The sequence below is a fragment of the Corvus moneduloides genome, chromosome 4 (assembly GCF_009650955.1).
Source record: "Corvus moneduloides isolate bCorMon1 chromosome 4, bCorMon1.pri, whole genome shotgun sequence".
Taxonomy (NCBI): domain Eukaryota; kingdom Metazoa; phylum Chordata; class Aves; order Passeriformes; family Corvidae; genus Corvus; species Corvus moneduloides.
In genome coordinates this window covers 54964282-54986891 of record NC_045479.1, presented here as the reverse complement: position 1 = coordinate 54986891, position 22610 = coordinate 54964282, and the positions used below count along the sequence as shown (strand labels likewise).

General features: G+C 39.8%; 2 protein-coding genes across 2 annotated transcripts in view; both read right to left on the bottom strand.

The window, feature by feature from the left end:
* Positions 1-11192, bottom strand: part of TUBGCP6 (tubulin gamma complex associated protein 6) — a 40008-nt gene extending 28816 nt beyond the window's left edge. The window contains exons 1-16 of the mRNA XM_032105390.1: positions 10866-11192; positions 10450-10523; positions 9803-9937; positions 9396-9492; positions 8654-8751; positions 8473-8577; positions 8206-8274; positions 7451-7577; positions 6914-6979; positions 6493-6552; positions 6019-6108; positions 4683-4789; positions 3022-3089; positions 2264-2534; positions 1542-1632; positions 58-143 (exon numbers count right to left, since the gene is read on the bottom strand). Coding sequence (XP_031961281.1) covers positions 58-143; positions 1542-1632; positions 2264-2534; positions 3022-3089; positions 4683-4789; positions 6019-6108; positions 6493-6552; positions 6914-6979; positions 7451-7577; positions 8206-8274; positions 8473-8577; positions 8654-8751; positions 9396-9492; positions 9803-9937; positions 10450-10514 — 1535 coding nt within the window. The 5' untranslated portion in view covers positions 10515-10523; positions 10866-11192. The remainder of the gene's footprint in view (positions 1-57; positions 144-1541; positions 1633-2263; positions 2535-3021; positions 3090-4682; positions 4790-6018; positions 6109-6492; positions 6553-6913; positions 6980-7450; positions 7578-8205; positions 8275-8472; positions 8578-8653; positions 8752-9395; positions 9493-9802; positions 9938-10449; positions 10524-10865) is intronic.
* Positions 11193-12325: 1133 nt separating this feature from the next.
* LOC116443285 (secreted frizzled-related protein 2-like) lies at positions 12326-15970 on the bottom strand. The gene is made up of 4 exons (XM_032107355.1): positions 15654-15970; positions 14951-15120; positions 13971-14063; positions 12326-12897 (listed from the first exon to the last, which is right to left on the bottom strand). The coding sequence occupies exons 1-4, from the start codon at positions 15938-15940 to the stop codon at positions 12587-12589; spliced, it is 861 nt and encodes a 286-aa protein (XP_031963246.1). The 5' UTR covers positions 15941-15970; the 3' UTR covers positions 12326-12586.
* Positions 15971-22610: the final 6640 nt, after the last annotated feature.

Here is a 22610-nt window from a genome sequence, read left to right as displayed (position 1 = left end):
AGTATCTGATTGTAACATTTTGTCAAAGGGCTCTAAATGCAAAACACACAAATTCACCTTTGAAATCCAAACCGAACAGAATGTCTTAGTGCAACAGCAGCAGAAAGAGCAGCTGTGGGCGATGCTGCAATTCCATTACACACCTACAAAATACATTTTTCATTCAGAAGCAATTAATGATGCAGAATATCACATTTTTTAAGTGTAACAACTGTATTTTTGCTTGTTTATGAGTATCAAGAGATTTTAATGATTAGGAACAAGAAGAAAAGGATTAAGAAAATGTTATCAATTCATTTGCTACAGAAAGGCCATATTTTATTATTATGCCATAAACTGCACTATTATTTCAAAAGTATAGTGCAATACTAAATTAAATATAGCTTTTCCAGGGGAAGGCCATGTTTACTGATTCTCTAGATAGCCTGCAAACTGCAGCAGAAAAATACACCCTATGAAAAGGAGGTTGTTCCTGAATATTCTGACTCTAACCTAGGCAAGCTATTCTTTTCTGGAAAATACAATTGCAGTATTACTCAGTCAACCCTTCAGTGTTCATTTGTGGTGTGTAGTGCTTTGAACTCCACATGAAAGCTAGGCAAAAAGATGCGTTTCCCCTCACTCCTCCTCTTTGTCAGCACAAAAACTTACATCTGCAACTCATTAAAAGTTCTATTTCTTTTTGCCAGTAACCATTTTTTAAAATCTATTTATAGGCTCTCCTGGAGCTATGTGCAGTTTATAATGTCAGAAATTGGTCCCCAAGATCTATATATGTGACTTCCAGCAGCAAGATGTCTTAGAAGAAAGAGGCCATTGTGGTAGCTACACTTCCTTGCAGGCCTGGTACTTTTGAAGAGATCTTCTCACTCAAAGGAAGAGTGACTTATTATGATATAATATTTTAAACTTTTTTTCAGTTTTTCTTCAATGCTCCTCCAAGTTTTTACATATAAATACGAAGATGCACCCTCTAAGCCTGCCCTCTCTTCATTCCTGACCCTGCAAGAATCAAAACACTGAACTAGAATGACTCTGTTCAGAATCAGATCATACAGTAGAGCTGTTGAAAACACCACTAAAGAGTGTGTGTGTGCATGCACATGTAAGTCAAAATCTACTCTGTGTAAACTTTGCACATTGAGACAGGAAAAGTACTGACACTGCTTCAGATTTCTTGCTGCTGCTCACTGGTGCTTGATACACCAGCTTCTGCTCCCCTCAACTGAAGAGCCAATGCCTGGCTTCCCTGTAGGTCTGAGAACAATGAGAAGGTTCTTAGGGACTCATATTCTGTGACTACCTGCAGAAAGTGTGGACAATGACTTGCCTTAGAAAAATGGCTTTGGGTTAACAGCTATCCTAAAATAGTTGTTTTCTCATCTTGCAAGCTCACTCTCATAGCTAAACACATTCTAGCTGAGATTAGTGGACTTGGGAGATAAACAGTAACTAAAATCTGGACAACAATATACAGAAGCAAAAAATCAGAGGACTCTAACTCCACCCCTACCCCCAAGACCAAGGCAATATATTATTACCTCCTTCTTGAGTATTTTATCTAGGATTGCCAACATACTGCCAAGAGAGAGCAAAATTTTGTCCTCTTCCACAAGGTCTGCATAAAAACCACTGTAAAATAAATTATATGAAGAAAAACTAGGTTAGAGGCATTAATGTCTTTGAAGAGGACACTGATAAAGTGCTCTGCAGTTAGTATTCATGGGGTACATTTTGTATAGGTGCTACACATTGATTCCCAGAAACCTGTTCTAGCAGGAGGATGCCAACACCGGTGCCTGACAGTCTTCAGCTCCCTAAACCTGTCTGCATTCTGCATTGGAAAGAAAACAAAAATGTCTGATGATATTCAGGAAACAGAGTTCTGTCAAAATTACATGAAGACAAGATGAAACACTGAGTTCCTCAAATCAGAGCAGTTTGGTATTTTTTCCAGCTGAAAGTGAGTACAGAGCTGTAAGACAGCTTCCTAGCAAGATCTCTTTCTAAATTAATACATTTGCATTAGCTGTCCTATCTCTATTGAAAGAGTTTTAGAGAAAAGTATTCTTTTTAGTTCTTTAAAGGATTTCAGGCTATGAGTGCTATACAACACAAATTTCTTTATTTCTAAAGGAAGAAATTCTGGCTGTAATTGAGTAGACTAAGGCCAAAAAGATGACCAAGGCAGACAGTTAGATGAGTCTATACAGAGACCCCTCATCCCCTTAATTATGCGGAAAATTAAATAAATAGGACCAACCTGACAAGAGATTTTATTTCAGTTTTGTCCATTTCCTTCACCAGCTGAACATGTTCAGAGAGAAAATGCTCTGAACCTTCAGAGCCAATTGTTGCTGTTTTGATGGGAGGCACTGGAAATAGAATATTTTTCATGTGCAATTCCAAAAACCTTTCTACTTTGACAGTGTTGTTGTTGTTAGTTATCTTAGTTTCATGTTCTGTGGAGGTATTTGAATTAGCCTTCTTTAGTAAGTGTGATTTGGTGCTCAAATTTTGTAAAAATGATGTATCTAGAGAAAAAGAAAAAGAGGGGTTTCACAGGTATTAGTTTCTAAGCAATGTGTTAATATTTGGATATATTTATTTACAAAATAGAATACATCTGTATTCATAGTATGCATATTTACTCCCATGCACTGGCTACAAGGTTTCCTGACACAGATGTTATTTTTTCAGTGCTACTACATTTGTGTTAATCTAGGGAAAGGTCATATATTGAAATAAAGCTTATGCCCATTATTTTTGACACAGAAAACAGCATCCTCAAACAAAGATATCAAAACGCTACTTTTTGGCATGATGTTTGCCAGCTTCAGAAAGTTCTTTTCAGACCAGCTGAAGACATGACCTTGAATGAAGCCTCATACTGCTTTGCCAGTCATTTGATGAATAACTGCTCGTTCAATTAGTTTAATCCACTGGTATTAATTTTAATAACTTTCCATTTCTGTATAAATCCATTTATCAATCACATTTGCTTGAATAAAGAGAAACTACCTTCATACGCCAACCACTTCCAGTAGGGTTTATGAGCTGCTCTCACATTTTGAATAGATTCAACAGCACTAAAAAGGAAACCAGATTAACAGTATCAGCAATAATGAAAATAGAGGAGTCATAACTTACCTTAAAAAAGCAAAACCAAAAAATCTAGCTGAAAATGAACAAACTGATGTCTTCCAAGAATGCAAAACAGAAAGCTAAAGAGAACGAGAATCAATGGGCAGACTGCTTGAGAAGATTAGAGTCAAAAAAGAAAAGTACACACATTTACACATTGAGCGACATCCTAACACTGTTGTTGGAAGAAGCACACCTGTCTGAGTTCAGAAAAAATTTCTCCTGTTTGTCAGTGTCTTGCCAAGAGATTTTATCTATACAGTGTAAAGATTTAATTAGACTGACTCAAAAGCAAGACAATCTGTTCAGGAACTAAGTAAATCACATACCCTGCTATTCTTTGTGTTGAAATCTCCTTTTTGTTATCACTGCTATTTGCAGCACTATGGGCAAGTGGTCCCATTACATAACCTATTATAAAAATGTAATGCAGGTCATATTAAATCCAGAAGAAATTCCAAGTACTTGCAGATTACTTGTAAGGTGTTCAGGAGCTGGACTGATATTTTTGATAAGTAGGTAATCAACTCTCTATGACATAGGATGATAGCAATCTGAGATACCACACTTGGTAAAGAAGAAAAGAAGGACACAGAGGGCTTATGGGATGTGCTAGGAGCAAAATAAGCAGCTTTGCTCCATCAGTTTACCAAATGCAACTCAGCCCTCAGCCTACGTATATCCACACTGCTTCCCTGACTCATCCAAGCTCTGAGTTCTAACTAATGCAGCCAACTGGTAGGTGCTGCCACCAAAGTGAATGAGGAGCGTTTCTGCTGGAAAAAGCACAGGACAGCAAGTGAGGTGGGAGAAAAATGGAGGACAGAACATGGAGATATGGAGGAGATAGTGCAGACAGGTGGAGAGAAAGACGCTCTTTAGATAGGGGACTGATTCAGGCCCAAGGCTCAGAATGCTTTACTAGGTCAGACTCACCACTGTACAAACACAGTCTTAGTGTCTCTGAAAAGAAGTTAGACTTGAAATTTAATTATCTTGATTCACCTCTACATACTCAAGTGCTTTTGCACCCCAGGCCTCGATGCTCCCAATTCGAGAAACACAAGTATTTGTCAAGATTGGCTCTGCATAGCATCAACTCTCTCTGATGAGAGAAAGGTGAGCTCCAGCTATTGCTGTACTGCAGCAACTGAAATGGCTCCGGGGTCTGCAGCACGAATCCTTGCGGTTGCATACTTTCTCAAATACTGGCTGTAGTTAACTGGTATTGCCTTGATTACAGCAGGATTATCTCAGCCTTGAGTGAGATGGATTTCTATAGGATAACAAGGCCTAAGGATAAAATGGCTTATGGTTTTATGCTATAAGATCTCCCAACTTGAAATAATTTCAGAAATGTAAGTATATAAAACTGTACCTTGGATGACTTTCTAAAAATGTAAGTTATCCAAAGAAGAAAATAATATATTATAAACAATCATATTAAAACCTTACTTCAGCAAGATGTTCAAAGTATGCATGACTTTAAGTCTCTTTGATAAACACATTAGTTGTTCTAAAATTCTTTATATGCTTACCTTAGACAAGGTGCCATTTCTCCAGTTATTTGAGGTACAGGATCTCCAAGCAAAGTTTTTACAGTCATGCAGACTGATTCACCCAATGATTTCAAGTGGTATCCACCCTAAAAAGTATTTTGTGTCAACTAAGGGACAAGTACTTTTAATATCTCTCTGAATTTCAACATAGAAAATAAAATATACTTTTGAAATATATGTGTATTTACAGAAGCAGAAGATGATATGCAAGTATTTATAAGTCAATGACTTTTCAATATGAAAATGGTAAGTTAGCGGCCACCTGCTGAACTTCACTAGCATCTTATGATTGAACTCACTGTCATAGTTCAAGTAACTTCAGAAATCAGTCATCACTTTGCCATGAAAACACATGCCTTCTCCATTCCCATCTACAACATGCCATCTTCAACAATCCTTCTGGAAGATTCCTTAGAAAGCAAATGTCTGTCCTCTAAAATGGCTGTACAAGAGAAATCTCCCACAGCCTGACACTTTTAAGATGTGGTTAGTTTGGCAGAATTTGGAGAACAAGATGGATTTAAGACTGCTAGGTGGCATGCAAGAAGCCATCTATCACCTATGGAGCAGTCATACCACCTGTGGGAGGAGTGAATGTTTACCTGCACTTCAGCTAATAGGTAAAAATATCTATAATAACCTGCTAGAGAGAAGGATGATGAAGAAAGGTCATGCAAAACAAGAGGTCAAGTGAATCAATTAATATACAGTTCATTCTTGAAGACCTTGTTGGCAGCAGTATTTCCACACCATTATTTACCTGAAAAGCCACCATTTTTCTAACATGCAACAGAAATAGGGAGTTGAAGTCTAGATTTCAAAAGGAGAAAACATTTTAATTGTTTAAAAAAAAAAGAATAAAAAAAGAGCTCCTAAAGAGCCTGCATACAGTCTTTAAATCAAAAAAGAGAGAATTTTCCAAGTGCTCCATTACTAAATAAGAGGATATTTAGGTTAAAGGTTTTGTAAAGTCTCCTGGAATAAGATACACTTGTAATAACATTGGTAATACAGCCTGTTCACTAAATACATTTTAATGAGTTTGGGACTGTCAAGAGCAGTAGATTAATCACTGTTCACAAGAATTGAACAGATTTGTGGAGGCTAAGTTTTCTTGGATGAACATATGGTTCCTTTGTTTCAAAACTCTAAAGTGTAAGAGCGCTGTTGAATCTTAGCCATTTTTGCATTCCTGATACTCAAAAGAAAGATAAGAAATTATTCTGTTGAGGAGTTTTGCTTCCTAGCTTCTAGTTTGCCCTGAATGGCTCTAATACCGAGACCTTCCCCTGGGGTACATTTCAAAAGTCTTTACCTCTAGGATGACACACAGCTTTCCATTAGCTAACTGCATCAGGAAATGGGTAAGGTGGGCAAAAACCTCAGGAGTGGCATTCATCTGACCCTAAACCAAAGAAAAAATTTTAAGAGATGACACCTTGATTCAAAAATACTGGTAAGAAACCCAAACAAAATCTGAAAATACCCCAGTCTGAGTTGGAATACCAGAACACTTGCCTCTCATTACATCAAACAGAATGCTGAACCATGCAGAATGCTGCATTTAAGGAAGGTGAAAAATACAATACAGTAATTACACACATGGGATAATCTGTCTTTACATGTCTTGTTGTAATGTTAAATGAACTTGTGTCAGCCTAAAGACTCAAGCATGTATTTTCAGCTTGATCAAAGTGAATTTCACTTAGCAATCACGGGACATTAAAGCAGCAGGAATATTTTCCTATTAGATTCGTGACTGACAACACAAAGACCACAAGTTACTTACTTCAGGGTCACCAATTCCAGAATCATATCCAGAAGAGACAATAACCAGTTCAGGATCAAACTGTTATAGAAGAGAGACAGTTGTAGCACATCTCTACGTCCTAATTTCAATTTTTTATGGGATTTCAACTGTACCACGATCAGCTGTTATTTCAGTTAGAATATGAACAGAAATAAGGATTCTCCTTGAATATATTACCCTTTTACACTATCTTCGTTCCTGCTGGAGAAGTTGCAGATAATTATGTTGAATATTTAAAAGCTAAAATTCCATAAATACTATTCAATTGATCAGGGCAACATCATACCAGCAGAATAAATGTATTAACTCTACTACTAGCAATTACTGCATTTCTGTAAAATATTCAATGGTACCTGCTTAAGAAACACTTAGGAAGTACTCTTTGGCAGTAAAAAATTACCTCAAAAGCCATTGGAAGCAACACGTGGAAAAACGCAGCAAGATAATCTGAATTTCCCATCCCAACCTGAAAAATGAGAACCACTGGTCATGTTTTCCTGTTGTAATGACAAATTTTCTAAGGTTCTTCAAGACTTTACGGAAACATAGGAAAAGTTGAGGGAATCTTACGAAGTACAGTAAAATACCCTCAATTTAAGTAAAGTGTATAAATATCCACCATTTTTAATGTTAATGAGCTTCAGTTCTCTGCTAAACAAGGATGGATGTAACTATCTCCTGAAGCACTTTCTGATTTGATGGCTGGGCAAGATATTCAAGTAAAAAGAGTGTGTGAATTTTTGAAAAATAAAAGGGACAGAAAAACAATCACATTCTGAGCCATATTTTCCAGCAGACTCTCCCCGACTGGAAGGATATACACTGTGTAAGACATTTGCCAAGCACGTGAAGCAGCGCACTTACTCAGAAAGTGTGACAGAAAGGATGAGATACAAAGCTATTGCACTTACTTTGTTGTGTTGTAAACAATATCTACCTTATTCCAAGGCAAATTTATGTTAAAACCTTTTCCTTTTCCCAGACCTACGGCATCATAATCGGATTCTTTAAGTGATGGCCAGAATTCCTGATGTTCATAGCGATGCCAAGAAAAGTACAAAACACTGGGAAAAAAAAAAAAATCCAATTTGACAAAAAGATTGTGGAAGTGACTTTATATCCTGAATCTGGTGACTGCATTGCCTGAAAGCAAGAAAATAAAACTGTCCTTTCTCCTTAGTTCTCTCAAAGTATTTAGACTGTGAAAATTGGTACAGTAGGTCCCATGCTAAAATTAACCTAAAAATTAACATGCTAAAAACGTCCTGTAGGCATGCACTCCATACAGATCAAATACAAGGGATTTTCAGAACAGCAGACTTGTTTCTAGAACCTGCTTATGTAGCTTTTCCAAAAGAAATATAAAGCTCATGTATTTTATCAAACTCCTACTTGAAGACTTTAACTGAGAGATTCATGCATAGAGAATAGATGTACTACCTGAGTACGGGCAAACCAAGGTAATCACATTGCGTATTTTGTTTGCTATTCTTTGAAGTAGAACAGACTTGCATTTTATCTTGATTTAGATATTTCCTTCTATTTTGTAACAAGTGAAAAACAGAGAGACTAAAATAGCAAGGTGAATGTTTTGCAAGATTCTAGTTTTAGAAGTTTAAGAAATCTTATTTTCTAGAGAGGCAAACAATCTTTAAATAGCTGGCATTAAAGACGAAAAAAAATCCTTCAAACCTTGGATCTTCTTCAAATATATATTGAATTCCTTGCCCATGGTGCACATCCCAGTCAACAATTAGGATTCTGTACAGATCAGTAAAAGAAAACATTCAGAGGAAGAGCCACAGCATCTTAATCTACAGAAGGTATAAATGGAAAATGTTTTTCTGAACCAAAAAGAAGATGACACCCAGAAAGCTCTAGACATTAATCTCAACCAAGTACAGTGTCAGACTGATATTTACATATGAAGAGCTTCTCTGGAGCCAACCATGCACTTACCTCTGTAGACCATATTTCAGTTTTGCATATTCTGCTGCAATAGCAACGTTGTTGAACAAACAGAACCCGTTAGCCGCATTTCTCTGGCTGTGGTGACCTGGAGGTCTGAACCAAAGTTTTGTAAGTTATTCACAACAAAAGAAATTTTGCTAAGTGAAAACTTCCTCACGTATTTTCTTACCTTACTAGTGCCATTCCATTGCGCACTTCTCCTGACATCACAGCGTCCACCAGCTGCAGAGTTGCCCCTACTGCGAGTCTGGCACAGTGGTAAGTGCTCTGAGAAAGAGAAACTCATCAACTTAAACAAGGCACATGTGACAGGCTTTAGCACCCCAGCTGCAAACTGTCTTGGCATAATTCTACCTCACTGAAGCTGTACAAAGATAGCTGAAACAGAACTTTACAGCACAGGTTCCAATGTGCTTTCCCCTAGGATTACCAGTGATCACCATAATCTTTATAAGGATGTTCTCTGCAGAGCAGTTAAAAAACGTGAGATGGGCATAGGGAGAGGAACAACACGGCATCTTTGAAAATAAGGAATGAAACCCTACAGAAACGTAAGACAGAAGACTTCATCTCCATTTCATGGCACAACATTTAAGAGCAATTGTTACCAAAATGTGATTTGCAGGTCACTAATGGTCTACAGTGACATTAAGTGACAAAAATCGAGCTAGAATTTGAGTAGTGCATTGTACTGGTATGATACAATTACAAAACAGATGACAGGACATTTGACCAATTTAAGTTACAGCATTATACTAAACTAGATAACAATAATATCATAAATAAATGTGACACTACGTAAGTAGCAAAAAATGTATTTTTAATTTTCCCCTACTTAGAAAAATGCCACTCAGATGCACTAACACAAATAGCTGTAACTCCCAATAGAGGAAGCAGTTTAATTTACACACCGGATGAAAGAAAAAAGCATCATAGTTTTCAGAGACTCTTTTCAGCTCCTCCTCATTCATTGTCTGAGTGCTTTTTGCCACTTCCAAGTGCTCTAAACTGCAGGATAAAGAGATTAACACAACACCTAAGTAAGCAACTATAAATATTTTTTAGAAGTTTGTTTTTATTCTTATGTATAAATCAGCATTCATTGCTTAAGATCCCACAGAATGAGAATGTAGATTTAATGGAATAGCAGATTCATAACTCAGCACCTATGCCATACTCAATGTGACACATTTTCCATTGAAATTAACGGAAGCCATTGAATTTTGGAGCACTCTTTTCAAATGGATCAAAATATAATCTGGAGATATGACATCTGCTGTTTCATTGAATTAATCTGAATGAAAGTTGAGTTTCAGACCTGTGAACCAACAGGATCTCTTCCTCGCTTCCTTCTCTGGCAGGCACAGGGACACATCTTTCCACAAGATGGTAACTTTTAAGCTGCTCATAGGAGGATGAAAGTCTTTCTGGCACTTCAATATCACAAATGGGACTGAAAATAAGCAATAATTATATTACTATCATACTATACCAGCACAGGTAGCTAACACACTTCATAAAGCCTAGCTTTTAACTCCCCACTGTAAGAAGATGCATCACCCTAAAAGAGAGATACATGAGAATAAACAGAAAAAAAATATTCAGTGGTCAGTGGTCAAAATCCAAGGTCAATGATACTTTAGCTTTATAAACTATTTAATTAGCTGAAAACACGTTATTTAGGGGGCTACTCAGATGCCTCATCCTAACACTTTTGTTAAGGCCTCCCAGACCGGATGACTATAGCTCCTCAAATCCAGTTTCAGATGATTGTTACTGTATCTAGATACAAACTAGGAAAAAAAAATTTTTTTCTCCTAAAGGAAAGGCTTTCTATTTACTTAGAGAGTGACAGGAAGTATCATTAGGTACTTCCTATTACATTTACCAAAAATGCATTTATTTGGTACTGCCCTCATGATTGCTAATAAGAATCTACTAATAAAAACAACAGCAGTGACTTACTCACTCCAAAGTAGTTTGTGAGTGGCCATCTTCTCATCATAAATCAGCGCTGTTCCTGAAGCCATTGCTACAGACTGAGCAGAACAAAACATTATTACACACTAGAAGTCAACTTAAACCAGTTACTATTTCACTAGATAGTGAGAATATAAGTGCAGAGAGCATACCTGCTTGCATGACAGTTTTGCACTTTGGACTTCGTTCTTACAGAATGAAATCAAAAGAAAAATATTTAGGACTCAGATTCTGACAAAACTGCACCCACCGACACTGGGTGCGGGCAGGCAGGACTCACAATGCCCGAGCGTTGGAGAGCTGGGCGCTGGCATTTCTGGCGCAGGGCTACACGCAGCTGCCGAGCCCCCGCCCCGCCCGGGCCGTACAAGCAGGCGAGGCTGCAGCGCACACACACCTACCTGTGCGCCGAGCAGCTGCTGCGGAGAACGTGAGCTACAAAGCCACTAAGCGGGAACAACGGGATTCCATACACCACGCGCACAACACTTACAGAGATGCATTTGGTTTAGAACTTTATCGGTCTTTCAAAAGCCCCAGAGAGACACTGAGGAGGGATAAAGAAGCCGACGCGCGGACAGCGGATGCGAGCGCACTGCCGGTCCCAGGGCCGCGTCTCCTGGGCCCCGGGCCCGCTCCGCTCCGCCGCTCGCCTCCCGCGAAGCGCGGCAGCCCCCGAGCGCCTCTCACGGAGCCAGCCCGGCCCCACCCGGCCGACGCCTTCCTGTGGGCGTGCCGAGCGCAGCCCCGCCCCGGCGCGCTGGAGCGCGCTTTGAATCCCGCTGGGGGATTTGCGCCGGCCGCGCTGGGCGGTGCTGCGGGGCAGGCACAGGGGCCGTGCCCGGGGAGTCCAGCCGCTGGAAGGGTTTTAGCGTGGAACTGACCCAAGAGCAAAACAACCCACAGCCCCGGGCCGTGTGGCATCCTCTGACAGAAGGAAAAATACAGTAAGAACCTGAACTAAAGGCATCACTCCTTCATTTCCGCAGTGATGTGGCCCGGGCGGGTCAGCCTGGGGCTGATGCCTCTCCTGCGCGCCCGAGGCGGGCCGGGGCAGCCGGCACGCGTGGGTACCCAGCTTCTTCGATTACTGACCGCTTTTTTCCTCGGTTTCTACTAGTTTCCCAGTTCATGGTAGAAAGTGATGGAACAGGTGTCATCACATTCGATAACCTGATACAAACCTGCACTTTTGGGGAATGTATCAGAAACCCAGATCATTACAGGTGCGAATTCTAGAAATCTACTGCCCATAAACTTTCCTCGTATTTGTTTCCAAAAAATAGGACAATAATAGGCACTGTACTACTGAAATAGTTTCTAATTTATGTGTTTCCGCCTGTTACTGTCTTTATTCTACGCATTTATACAACTAAAATTGTCAAGTTCTGTCCACCTTCATGTAGTCTTTAATGTCAGTGTATTGCACCGACCATGAGGATGCTAATCATGTTCCTACTGTAATTTTTTTTTTTTTTAATATTTTGACTTCATTAGTTCCCTGCAGACCTTTTAGAGAATGAATAAAGTTTATACATTGACCTTTTTAATGGGTGTGAAAATGAAAAGGGACTTTTCAGTAGCAGGGATCTGATTTATGACACCCAGTAACCAAATCTTCTTGCGATTGGGGCCAGCCATACCGTGTTTACAGATACTTAGTCTTCTCTTTATTCCGCTCTGATTCCGGCAAAAGCGACCAGCAGAGGGCTGCCTCCTTTCAAAGTACTCCAACGGGAAAAAATGAGGTGGATTCATGAAATATTAGGCAAGGGAAGGTTTAGATAACTGGAGAAAATGGTAGAGTGGGGGGTATAGACAAACGCATTAAAAGTAGTCAGCTGGATTTGAAACTGGTTTGTGCTGGTTTTTGCACATATTACAATTTGTTTTAATCATAACTCAAAGAAACATTTATCCATAGCTGTCCAAGTTCAAACTGGATGAGAGTAGCTGTAACACTACCGAAAGGAACCCTGATAACACTGGGATTTGAGTTCAACTTAAAATACAATTCAAAAGGAAATTAAAGCTTTATATTCAACTTATATTACATTCCTATTTACAAGATAGGTTTGGATGAGAAGTATAATCATCTTTCTACAAATAACATGATAAATATTTACAAGCATTTATGGTGTCTCCACTTCTGAGTGGCCAAAGTCAGCTGGGAGTCCTTCCTCTGCCAGCGATAAACCTGGTTTACTAAAATGATGCCCTCTTCAATATTCCCCACGAGGAGATACACCATGGGACGGTGGGTTGGAGACATCCTCTCTATACATTTTTCATTAATTAGCAGCCACTGTTGTATCATACTCTGAGTTTCATAAGGCAAGAGCGAGCTCTGGCTAGTGAATTCCACCTGGCATTCAATGTTATACTCTTGGTCCTCAGATGCTGTTCTCTTCTTGGACAGCTTTACTTTCACTGCTGAGGAAAAAAGAAAAGGAAATGCAAGTCACTCCATTTCTCAAATGCAGAAAGAAACATTACAGGTGAAAACAGGATAATTCCTTAAAAATATCTTCACAATTCTTGCTGACAGAGTATGGCAAGGTCTTTTCCAGCAGCAGTTTAAAATTTAAAACATTTTTGAAAAATAAATTTTATGTAGTAAAGGGGTTTTTTTTCAATTGAAGTAGGTGACTTGAAAAAATATTTTCACAAGCATGAGTAATTTATTTTTACCATCACTGTGTTATGTCAGACTTTGGGTAATTACATATTGTAAGCTGTTGGTGTTGTTCTTGCATCACAAAGCTGCCCAGCAATTGCCCAAGCAATTTTCCTGAAACTCACCTTGTCCATGTGTGGAATCCCTAGGCAAAAATAGCTTGCTGATACCACCCTTTTAGATATTCCCTTTTCATTATAGGCATCTACCCACCCCACTTGACTCCACCAACACTTTTCAGCATGACATTTTTCTGTATTTCTTGATCTAACACTAGACAAAGTTGCTGAAAGTCTTTGCACTGACATCAAAGGGCTTTCCAGGAAGTCTCTAGGGCAAACTCCACTCATCACTCCAACAAGACAATAGGAGGTAAGAATTCCTTTTGCTGACGTGATTTTCTGATTCTCCTTTTCAGTAAGGTAGGTATCACAAAAGTCTCGTGCACAAAAGTAGCAAAGATACACCGTACACTGGTAAAACACCAAAGCTTTACTTTGTGTTTAAATGCTAATAAAAGGCAAACTTGCTTATTTGGCTGCTTTTGACAGAAATATTTTCCATAAAGCATGTTGTAGCCAACTAGACCAGAATAGCTATTTGGTTGGAAACCAGATCATTAATAAATCTTTCATGCACAATAAATCCTCCTTGTATTTAGATTAGAAAGAACATATTCTGAAAACCAGCCTAAAGCTAAATTAGCAGCCAAACTCTTAATCCTTTGAAATCCCTGGAGAAACTGTCACTAATTGTAATCCTACTTTCAAAGCATTTAGAAGAAGAGTTGTTAGTCTCTTTAACACTAGCTACATTAGCAAGGACTTACCAAAGTTACTGTCACAGAAAACTTCAAGAACTCTTTTGTGTGTAAAGAATTCCTCCACTGCTGGGCAGGTCTGGCAGGTAGGCTTTGGTAGGACTGATAAGAAATAACAAAGTCTCACTGTTATCTTTTTGAATAATTTGTTTTAATTTTCGGCTGTCAAAGCTAAGAACCCACTGTTTAACCACAGGGATGACAGAGAAAATACACATCAAAGACGGGGCCAGTGATAATAGGTAAAAAGTCAACACACTTCTCTGAAAACATGGCTAGGGATGAAAAGGAGTTCATTTTCCATGCACATTCAGCCCTTGTTCAGATTCACAAGATCGATTATCAGCAACAAATAAAGTAACAAATACAGTATTATTTTTAACACAGCTACAGTGGGTGGTAAGGGGTTAGGTGGCTGGTTCTATCAGTCACTCGGTTCAGCTGTGGTACAACTGTGAATATATATGAATTTGTGTGTGCTAGCAGCAACTCAATCCTACTGTTTTTCACAGAAGTTAGTAAGTGTGAGTGCATTTGAAGATTTGAACATTTATGCCATGATAGCTCATGTTTCTTTAAGGAAAATCAGATAAAATCATCCCAACTTTCCTAAGCTGATCTGAGAACCAACTTGTATACATAAATTTCTCTGTCGTGAGGGCCACTGATAAGTCTATAAAGAGACCTCAAAACTCTATGTGTGCTGCTGTGGGTATGACAGTGCCCACAGCTGTGCAGGGTGATAATTGCCTTCCTCCACGATCAGAGCACAGCCTGCTGCACTGTTGGCTTACTGCACCGCAGGGCTGCTGCAGCTTGCACTGCCAGCACTGGCACTGTTCCACCATCTGCACGAACACGTGAAGCAGTAAAGGTAGACCTGACTCCATTACAAAATCATAGAATGTCTGGGAACAATGTCCCTTGTATCTCCTCGATTCCTGGAACACAGGATATGGCCACCCTCCCCTCTGCCACCTTCGAGCTACCTTTGTGCAGGTATTTATAGTCCTTAGTAAGGGGTGCCAGGCACATGTCCTCATCTCCAGGGAATCGGTCGCAGTCCAGGCTGGCAGGCCAGGGGTGTTCATGGCACAGGAGCACGGGGGCGCAGCTATCACGGACAGCAACACACATACTCCTACAGGGATGGATAAACCTGTTGTCGGAGGAAATACCAGGCTGAGTCAGACAGCTCAGTGTTAAGGAAAACTATTGCAACAGTGATTCCTCTGCAAAGTACATAATCTCTGCTGATATTTAACATCCTTCAACAGTAATACAATTCCAGAAGCAGCAGCTGTGCAAATTATGCAAGCGGTCTGTGTACAGACTGAGCTTACAAGATTTAGCTATGATTTTAAAAATGCATTTATGACAACCTGAGAAAAGATTCAGTATGAGCCTGATTCTGTTCACAGTAGGTGCTTCAACCCTAAATGAATGAGTGAAGTTCAGCTGTAACAAAATAAAACATTATATCTTTTGACAACACCAATCATGTTCCCAAGGCAAACTAAAGTTGAAGTGGAACAAGTTTTCAGTACTTTTTTCCTGATGAATACAAAAAAGCTAACAGAATTACTTTGGACAAAGTGGAGATCACCTTTAGATTATGATAAACATGCCTTTGATTTCATTCCTATTCTGGCAAATAAAGGCTGGAGATTTGTACTGTGCTGTGATACTTACGTATCTAAACAGATGGGTGCAAACAGGGAGCACAGGAACGTCCTCACGTGGGGGTGACAGTCTGTGTGTACAAGGTGCTGCCAGGTGGTGGATTTTTGGATAACCTCTGCCATGCTCGTGTGTCCCATCAGGTTGGGAAGTCTCATTTCAGAGTATCCAATCTCGTGGCACATGTCCATCTCCTTGGGTATCACTACACATTTCGTGGATAATCCAATGTCCAAGCCTGTTGCCACTCTTAGGAAACCATTCACAGCAAAAACAAGTATTTTTGCAGTCAGTAACATCTTCCAGCGACTCCTGGGCTGCTGAACAGGGAGCTGTCAAACCCCTCAAGTGCAGAGGCATGTTGAAAACCTTGTGGCTTATATATCCCAGGAGCTTAATGAGCTGTTGGTTATCAACTGCTTATCAAATCACTTGAGACAAGACCAGGTCTTATTGCCTAATCAAGGGATTGTTGTGACAGCCAGGGAGGTGGAGAAAAAGTATAGATGTATGTTCCCCAAGGACACTGATTTGGAACAGCCTTTCGCATGTCCCACAGTGTCAGTGGCTGCAGCATGCTATGTAGCATATTAAATTTTGACACCTGGAAGGTTCACTATGTGCTTTCTAAAACAAATTAAGAGATCCCCCAGAAACAGGGTTGGGCAGACATGCTGTCTCCTGGGGCTTCTGTGTCTCCTTTGTTTTCAGACACTGCTGATGCGACAGAAAAAAACAGCCCAGATTGACTTATCAAGTGAAAATGTTTTGCTTGTGCTAATGGCCCATGTCTCTTCCACTGTTTTACAATGTAGAAGAGGCACTTTCTTTGGTCAAGCACTATATAAGAGACAGACATCTGCTATTAACCAAGTATTTTGACTGGAAATTTGAATTCCTTTTCTGTGACATGCTAAAGGTCCCGATTTCTATTAATTTTAATAGACACCTGAAAATACATAATTGAATTTGTAGCACTGTTGTGGCTATCAGTATTTATTCAGGAAAAAAGCAGTTACACATTTTTATTATTTTAAATGAAGTTGTCTACATTTAAAATTGCTCAAATAATGCAGCATTTCAACTATTTATTAATAAATTATAATTACATTAAGGCATATGAAAGGAAATGATACCAGATGTGTACTTTTTCTGTCCATAGCACAAAAAATGGTGTTAAATTTCTTACATTAAAAGTAACAGGATTCTGAATGAGTACCTCATCACTGTTAGTACAGCCCTTTGTTATAGAGAAGTTGGGAACCAATTAAGATGAAAGAGGGTCTGAGTAATGCATAGTTTACCTATTATGAATAGAAGAGTCAGATTATGAATTTTAAAAGCTGAAGATCTAAACAAAGCATTTCGTGGAAATTTTTTATTTGATGAAAATATTTTTTCCAATTAGTTATTGGTGTTGATTTTTATTTCCACATCTGGTTACATGATTTACCAGCAGAAATGTTTAGCTATTAATAATATGCAAGTGGATTTACTGTAAAATATCTGTCTTGGATATTAGGCTAAAATAAGTATGTTCATAATAGTGTGTCATCCAGTATTACTGACGCTTGACTGAAATACATTTTTTCAGAAACCATAGCTTTTTGTGCTTATATGGAGATGTAGCACACTTAGACAATGCATTACATATAATTTGCATGTTTATACTTTAATGTTAGGTTATTAATCCTAGCATCTTTGAAGCCAAAGACAACCCCCTACTTATTCTTCCTTAGCTGCCTTCTTTAGTCTAAGCTACTGGTAAAATTACAGTATCTGTTTAAATAGGTAGAAAAAAATGACAGCAGGCAGGGTCCCAGGAACTAAAAATGTATTTAAAACAACTCTCAGTTCCTCTTCTCATGCCCTGTTGCCAGAATGGTGTTTTTTCCCAGCAAATGTGGTTTCTCTGTATCCATTATTGCACCTCAAAGCACAGGAACTGAATACCTAACCAGGCTGATTTAGGCCTGACAAAAGCTTCCTTTTGACAGGTGCTCCATGTATTTCTTAAGAAGTTAGAGCCTTATTAAAAGTCAGTAAAAGTCCCATTCTTGCTAAGTCTGGGCAGGTATGTCTGCGGGCCACACTTTCACACAGCTGCTCCTGCTACCATTTTGCAGTGAAACGACTGCACGAAGCTGCTTAACCCAAGGAGAGCCAGCGGCACAGCCCTTTGAACCCCCAGTGCTTTGTGCATCCCACCTGTGCCCAGAGCAAAACCGTGAGCTCCACCTCCCGTGCAGAGACACCTCTGCCCCATGCACAGAGCTCAGTTCACACAGGCTCCAGAGAGGTTGCAGACACTATAATGTCTCACTTGAGTCTCTTTGGCATTCAGTAACTGAAGTGAAACTGGACAAGTGTCCCCCTTATGCAGCAGGCTTCTGCACCTGTCCACGTTGCTGATGTTTTTACCAAGTCATTTTGTAATTTTATGAAATTAATCAAATTCCTCTCTGTCTCTAATTATATTCTTCTGTAATACTTCCTTCATCTGATTGCTATCTGAAAGGAGGTGGCAAGATCTCTGGTGAAAGAAGCATTTCTCTTGCATGTGGAGCATGGTATTACGTGCAGATTTCTAAATGGTATAAAACATGGAGTAAGAGAGGGTTGCTGTGCCCCTTCCCACCACTGCGTTACAACCAGCCCATGCCAGGCCTGTGCTGGGCCAAGCTCTGGCTGTACCCACAGCCACGTGTGCTGGCTTGTGAGCCAGCGGGGCTGATTTGAGAGGTCCTCGGAGCCACGACTGATGGACAGAACAGAGGCAAGTGTCACAAGAGCGTGTGAGACAAAGATCATCTAATAAGAGCTAATACCTATCCTGGCAAACTTAGTGTCCATAGGAGCTGTCTTGGAAATAAATAATTGTGAACTGTGAGTAATTGTCACTGCCTGAGTCAGTTTCCTGCCAGGCTTCCCGGGGAGTAGGTCATTTATGAGCCACTGCGGAGCCGTGCTTTAAAGATTCTTTTAGTCTCAGCTATGTCTTAGAGGCATCCAACTATCTTTTGATGCTTTGCTTTTGAACAGCTGACTTTTGGTAGACTCGAGGGCTGAAGAATTGCCACCAGTTTCAAGAGAAAAATGTGCCTAAAGGCCTTTGCTGGACACCTGTGACTGCACTGGGTCCAAGGATGGTTCTGAAGCCAGATTATCCATAATTTAGTAATTTTTGGTAGTCATCTTCTGTCAGGAAAGAGAATAATTTATGGGAGCTTCTGATTCTCTTCTGGAAGTGACTTAGTTCAAGTGGGTCAAATTCCTTATCCTGTGCCATTTTCAGTATCATCATTTACTAAGGAATTTACCAATTTGACATCCTTTTCACTACACTCATGGGTCACTTTTAAGTAGGGGAAAGTGCTTGTGTTCAGACTCAATTATTTTGATGTTCTTCATGAGCACGTTACCTTTGAACTTGGTTTGACAGCAAGCTGTTATAATTTTAATTTTTAGTAGGAGTCCTGCAGAACAGTTATTAAAAGTGAGCATGCAGAGTAGATTGCCATTGCTTGGAGAGTGCTACAGGTCAGTCAGATGTTGGCAGAAGTGTAACCTGTGGCACCCATGTTGCTCTGTCATACATTCTCCTTTTATTTTGCAAACACTCAGCTGGTCATTTCATGGTGGGGAAAAAACATCAAGCAAATATGCACACAGATTGATTTTATGAACAGAGTAAACTGTTTCACTGTTGCCACACCAGCTAAACATCCAGATTGCACAAAAACTGGTGGCTCAGTATTTCTGATTGTAGTGATATATGTCTGTAGAAGGTGCTTGAACAAAGGCTGACTAAAGTGAAAAAAAAAAGATTAGTTTAACAAACGATCGTGGCAATTGCAGTGCCTGCATACAGTTAGAGATGTCACAATCTGGAGTCTGCTCTTTGAGACTTCTGAAGAAAGCTGTGTGGTGGTTCCCTTAGCTACAGGCTGTATTTATTGTTCCTGGATATGAGCAAGGGACACCTGCTGATGGACCATGATAAGAGGAACAGTAGCTGGAGGCTCTCTCCCTGCCCACCTCTGTGTCCTCTCCTTTGACTGTTACCGGGGAGACAGACAGAGATTAGCCAGGAGCCACCCATCAGAGCTCAGTGAGAAACAGGACTGACATTTTCTTCAAAGAAAGCAGGGGCCTGAGAGCAAATTTGCAGATGTAGGGATTTTTGGTTTTAATCTGAACATTTGTTGCAATATTTGGCTGGAGTCATTTTTATCTGGAGTCAATTGCAGAGATGCAAGGCTCCCAGACAAAGATCAAAGCCTGTAACCATGCACCCCAAGTGGCAAAAGGAGGCAGGGGAGAGGTAGTCCTTGCCCTGATGAAAGCTTTGCTGGACTAACATCTTTACTCTGCAGGGTAGGATTTACTTCGTAACATTTCCGTTGCTTTATTAAAAAAATAATTAGGCCACATATGGTATCTGTAAAACAGCAGAGACAGAGCCATGGATGCCTTTGAATGCCTTTGAAAAGGCCTCATTAATTTATTTGTCACAATGGCTTTAGCATTGCTTCAATTTTTAAAGGACAGAAATATTGTATTTCCTTATAAGTCTGTAATGGAAATAGTTACAGGCTCACTGCTCTGGCATGCTCAGCACCGCCCTTTTTACTGTCAGTCGATTAAATCAGAGGAAAGTTTGTTTTAATAGTGAAAGAGAAATTCGATGCTTTGGGTGACCCAAACTTAGTTTCTGACTCTGCCACATTTCTTCTGGAATCTTTAACCCTGCTGCACTGTACTCCTGCACACACAGATTGTCCTGGTTAACAATGCTGGGGGGATGCTGGGGTTAAACATGTTCAAATATGAAGTGGTCAGATGCTGCAAGAGTCGGGAGGGGGCATGTAAATACCCACACAGATCCCAAGAGTATCACTCAAAGCACAAGGGTACTGAATACCATACAAAAATTGGGTAAGTAGCATTTTCTAAGTAGGCCAAGTCAGTCAGGACCAAAAAAAGGACACAAGAAGATGAGGTGACTTGCTAACCAGCCAGCAGCTAACTCAGGCATACAAATCTGAGCTTTGACATCACAATGTTCATTGACCCATTCAGCTTCTGGAGGTCCTGCCCAGCAATATTTTTGTCACTGCAGAGCAGGATAATTTGTGTAAAGTGATTTTAGATGAAGAACTGAAATCCAGTACTGACTTACTAGTGGCACACTCACAAAATTGCATTTAGGCCATGTCCTGTGTGCTGCATGTCAGGGCCTTATGGTGAACACCACATAGGTTAAATGCTGTGTGAAGCTGTTTGCTTTCAAGGAGGCTGAAAGGAGGAAAGAAATGCTGGCACAGTTGTCATTAAGAAAGTGGAATTTTGTTTTTCAGCCATAAAAACCATGGCAGGATCACCAGTGTTGTTGGTTTTGCTCCAGGGGTAAGCAAATTCCAAATAATGGCTTTCAGGTGGGAGCAAAATACAGTCTGTCTGAATTTAGGGTTTTACGCTATTGATCGTGTACCAGATGAGCACCTTCCACAAACAGCCAGTAGTAATAGCCCCTCTTCCCTGTTCTCCCCCAGGTAAAAAATTAAATGTTTTTGGATATTTTTATTCCTTGGTTGGTATTGGTTTGCTGCTTTGGCTAATACTGCCTATCTTTCTTTCTAGTCTTGAGTCAGTTTTACTGAATTTCAATTTAGTTTTGCTTTGATTTAATTTTGTGAAAGAAGGACTATTTGACAAATGGAATATCATGTATTTCAGGCACAATTTCTGCTCTACAGAAAAGTTCTTCTTTTCTTTTAGACTTAAGCGGTTTTTGCAGTCTTTTGGCAACGGGGCTGATGCTGGTTTTCCCTCTATCAAATTTCTGTCATAGCTGAGTCCCCTGTCATGTATTGTCTGTCACAAGTAGCTCCAAATGAAATAAAAAGTGAAGTTAAACACAGAGCCCACTGAATTGTTTCTAAACTTCTGTGAACAGAAGGGAATACAAGTAGATTCGAGCTGTTTCATAGGGAGACAGGGCACCAGCTGTTTGGGCTACAAGTAAACACTACATACCAACTATTTGTAGTCCATTGACAAAGTAAACATCGTCACCTTGTCTATTCCCCCTCTCGAATCTTTCTTTGTCTGTGGCCTGTAGCCAACTACTGATCATCAAGATAAGACAGAAACACATTAAGTCTTGAAAATTGTGTCTGGCTTCTAGCTGCCACTAGAGATAGCTCTATCAGTTAAGCAAGTAAAACCCCGGGAGAGTGCTCTGCTGACTCCAGCACGCCTGGAGCCCATCCCTTTTAAGTCGCTTGGCAGTATTTCGCATTTAACTTCTATGAATCCCAGTCACCCGCAGGAAATGCTCTTGGCATCTGACATTTTCACAACACATGGCAGGCCTTGCTTCACTTTAACACCATGGGAAGCAGCAGACCTGAAGCTCCTGTTTAGAAGGCAAACTTCAGCCTAAATACTTTTTTGAATAAGCAAAATTTAAATAACTTCTGTAACTTTTCACAAATACATAGATGTGCTTCAAATATCTGAATTAGATATTATGGCCAAATCTCCTCTAAGCAAGATTCCCTCTGGCATTTGCATAATTTTTTTCTTGAATAGATTCATAAAATCATTTAGGTTGGAAAAGACCTTTAAGACCACCAAGTCCAGCCATAAACCTAACACTGCAAAGTCCCACTACACCACATCCCTAAATGTCACATCTACATGTCTTTTGAATAGTCCCAGGGATTGTGACTCAACCACTTCCCTGGGCAGCCTGTTCCAATGCCTGATAACCCTTTCCATGAAGAAGTATTTCCTCATATCCAGTGTAAACCTACTCTGGCACACCTTGATGGTAAAATGTAATCTCATTCCAGACACTGAATATGTATTTAAATCTAAATAATCAAAGCAAATGCCTGTTACAAATGTTTTTGGTGAAACCAAAGACTTGTCAAGAAATAGTCAAAGTTACACCCTGGACAT

Bases quoted from the DNA above. Each gene is read 5' to 3' on its own strand.
- LOC116443285 (XM_032107355.1), bottom strand. From the start codon at position 15,940: ATGTTACTGACTGCAAAAATACTTGTTTTTGCTGTGAATGGTTTCCTA. The intron at 14,064-14,950 runs GTAGCTCGAAGG...ATTTCTTATCAG, and splicing joins CTATAAATACCTGCACAAAG to TCCTACCAAAGCCTACCTGC. The intron at 12,898-13,970 runs GTAAGTCCTTGC...TTTTTTCCTCAG, and splicing joins TTTCTGTGACAGTAACTTTG to CAGTGAAAGTAAAGCTGTCC.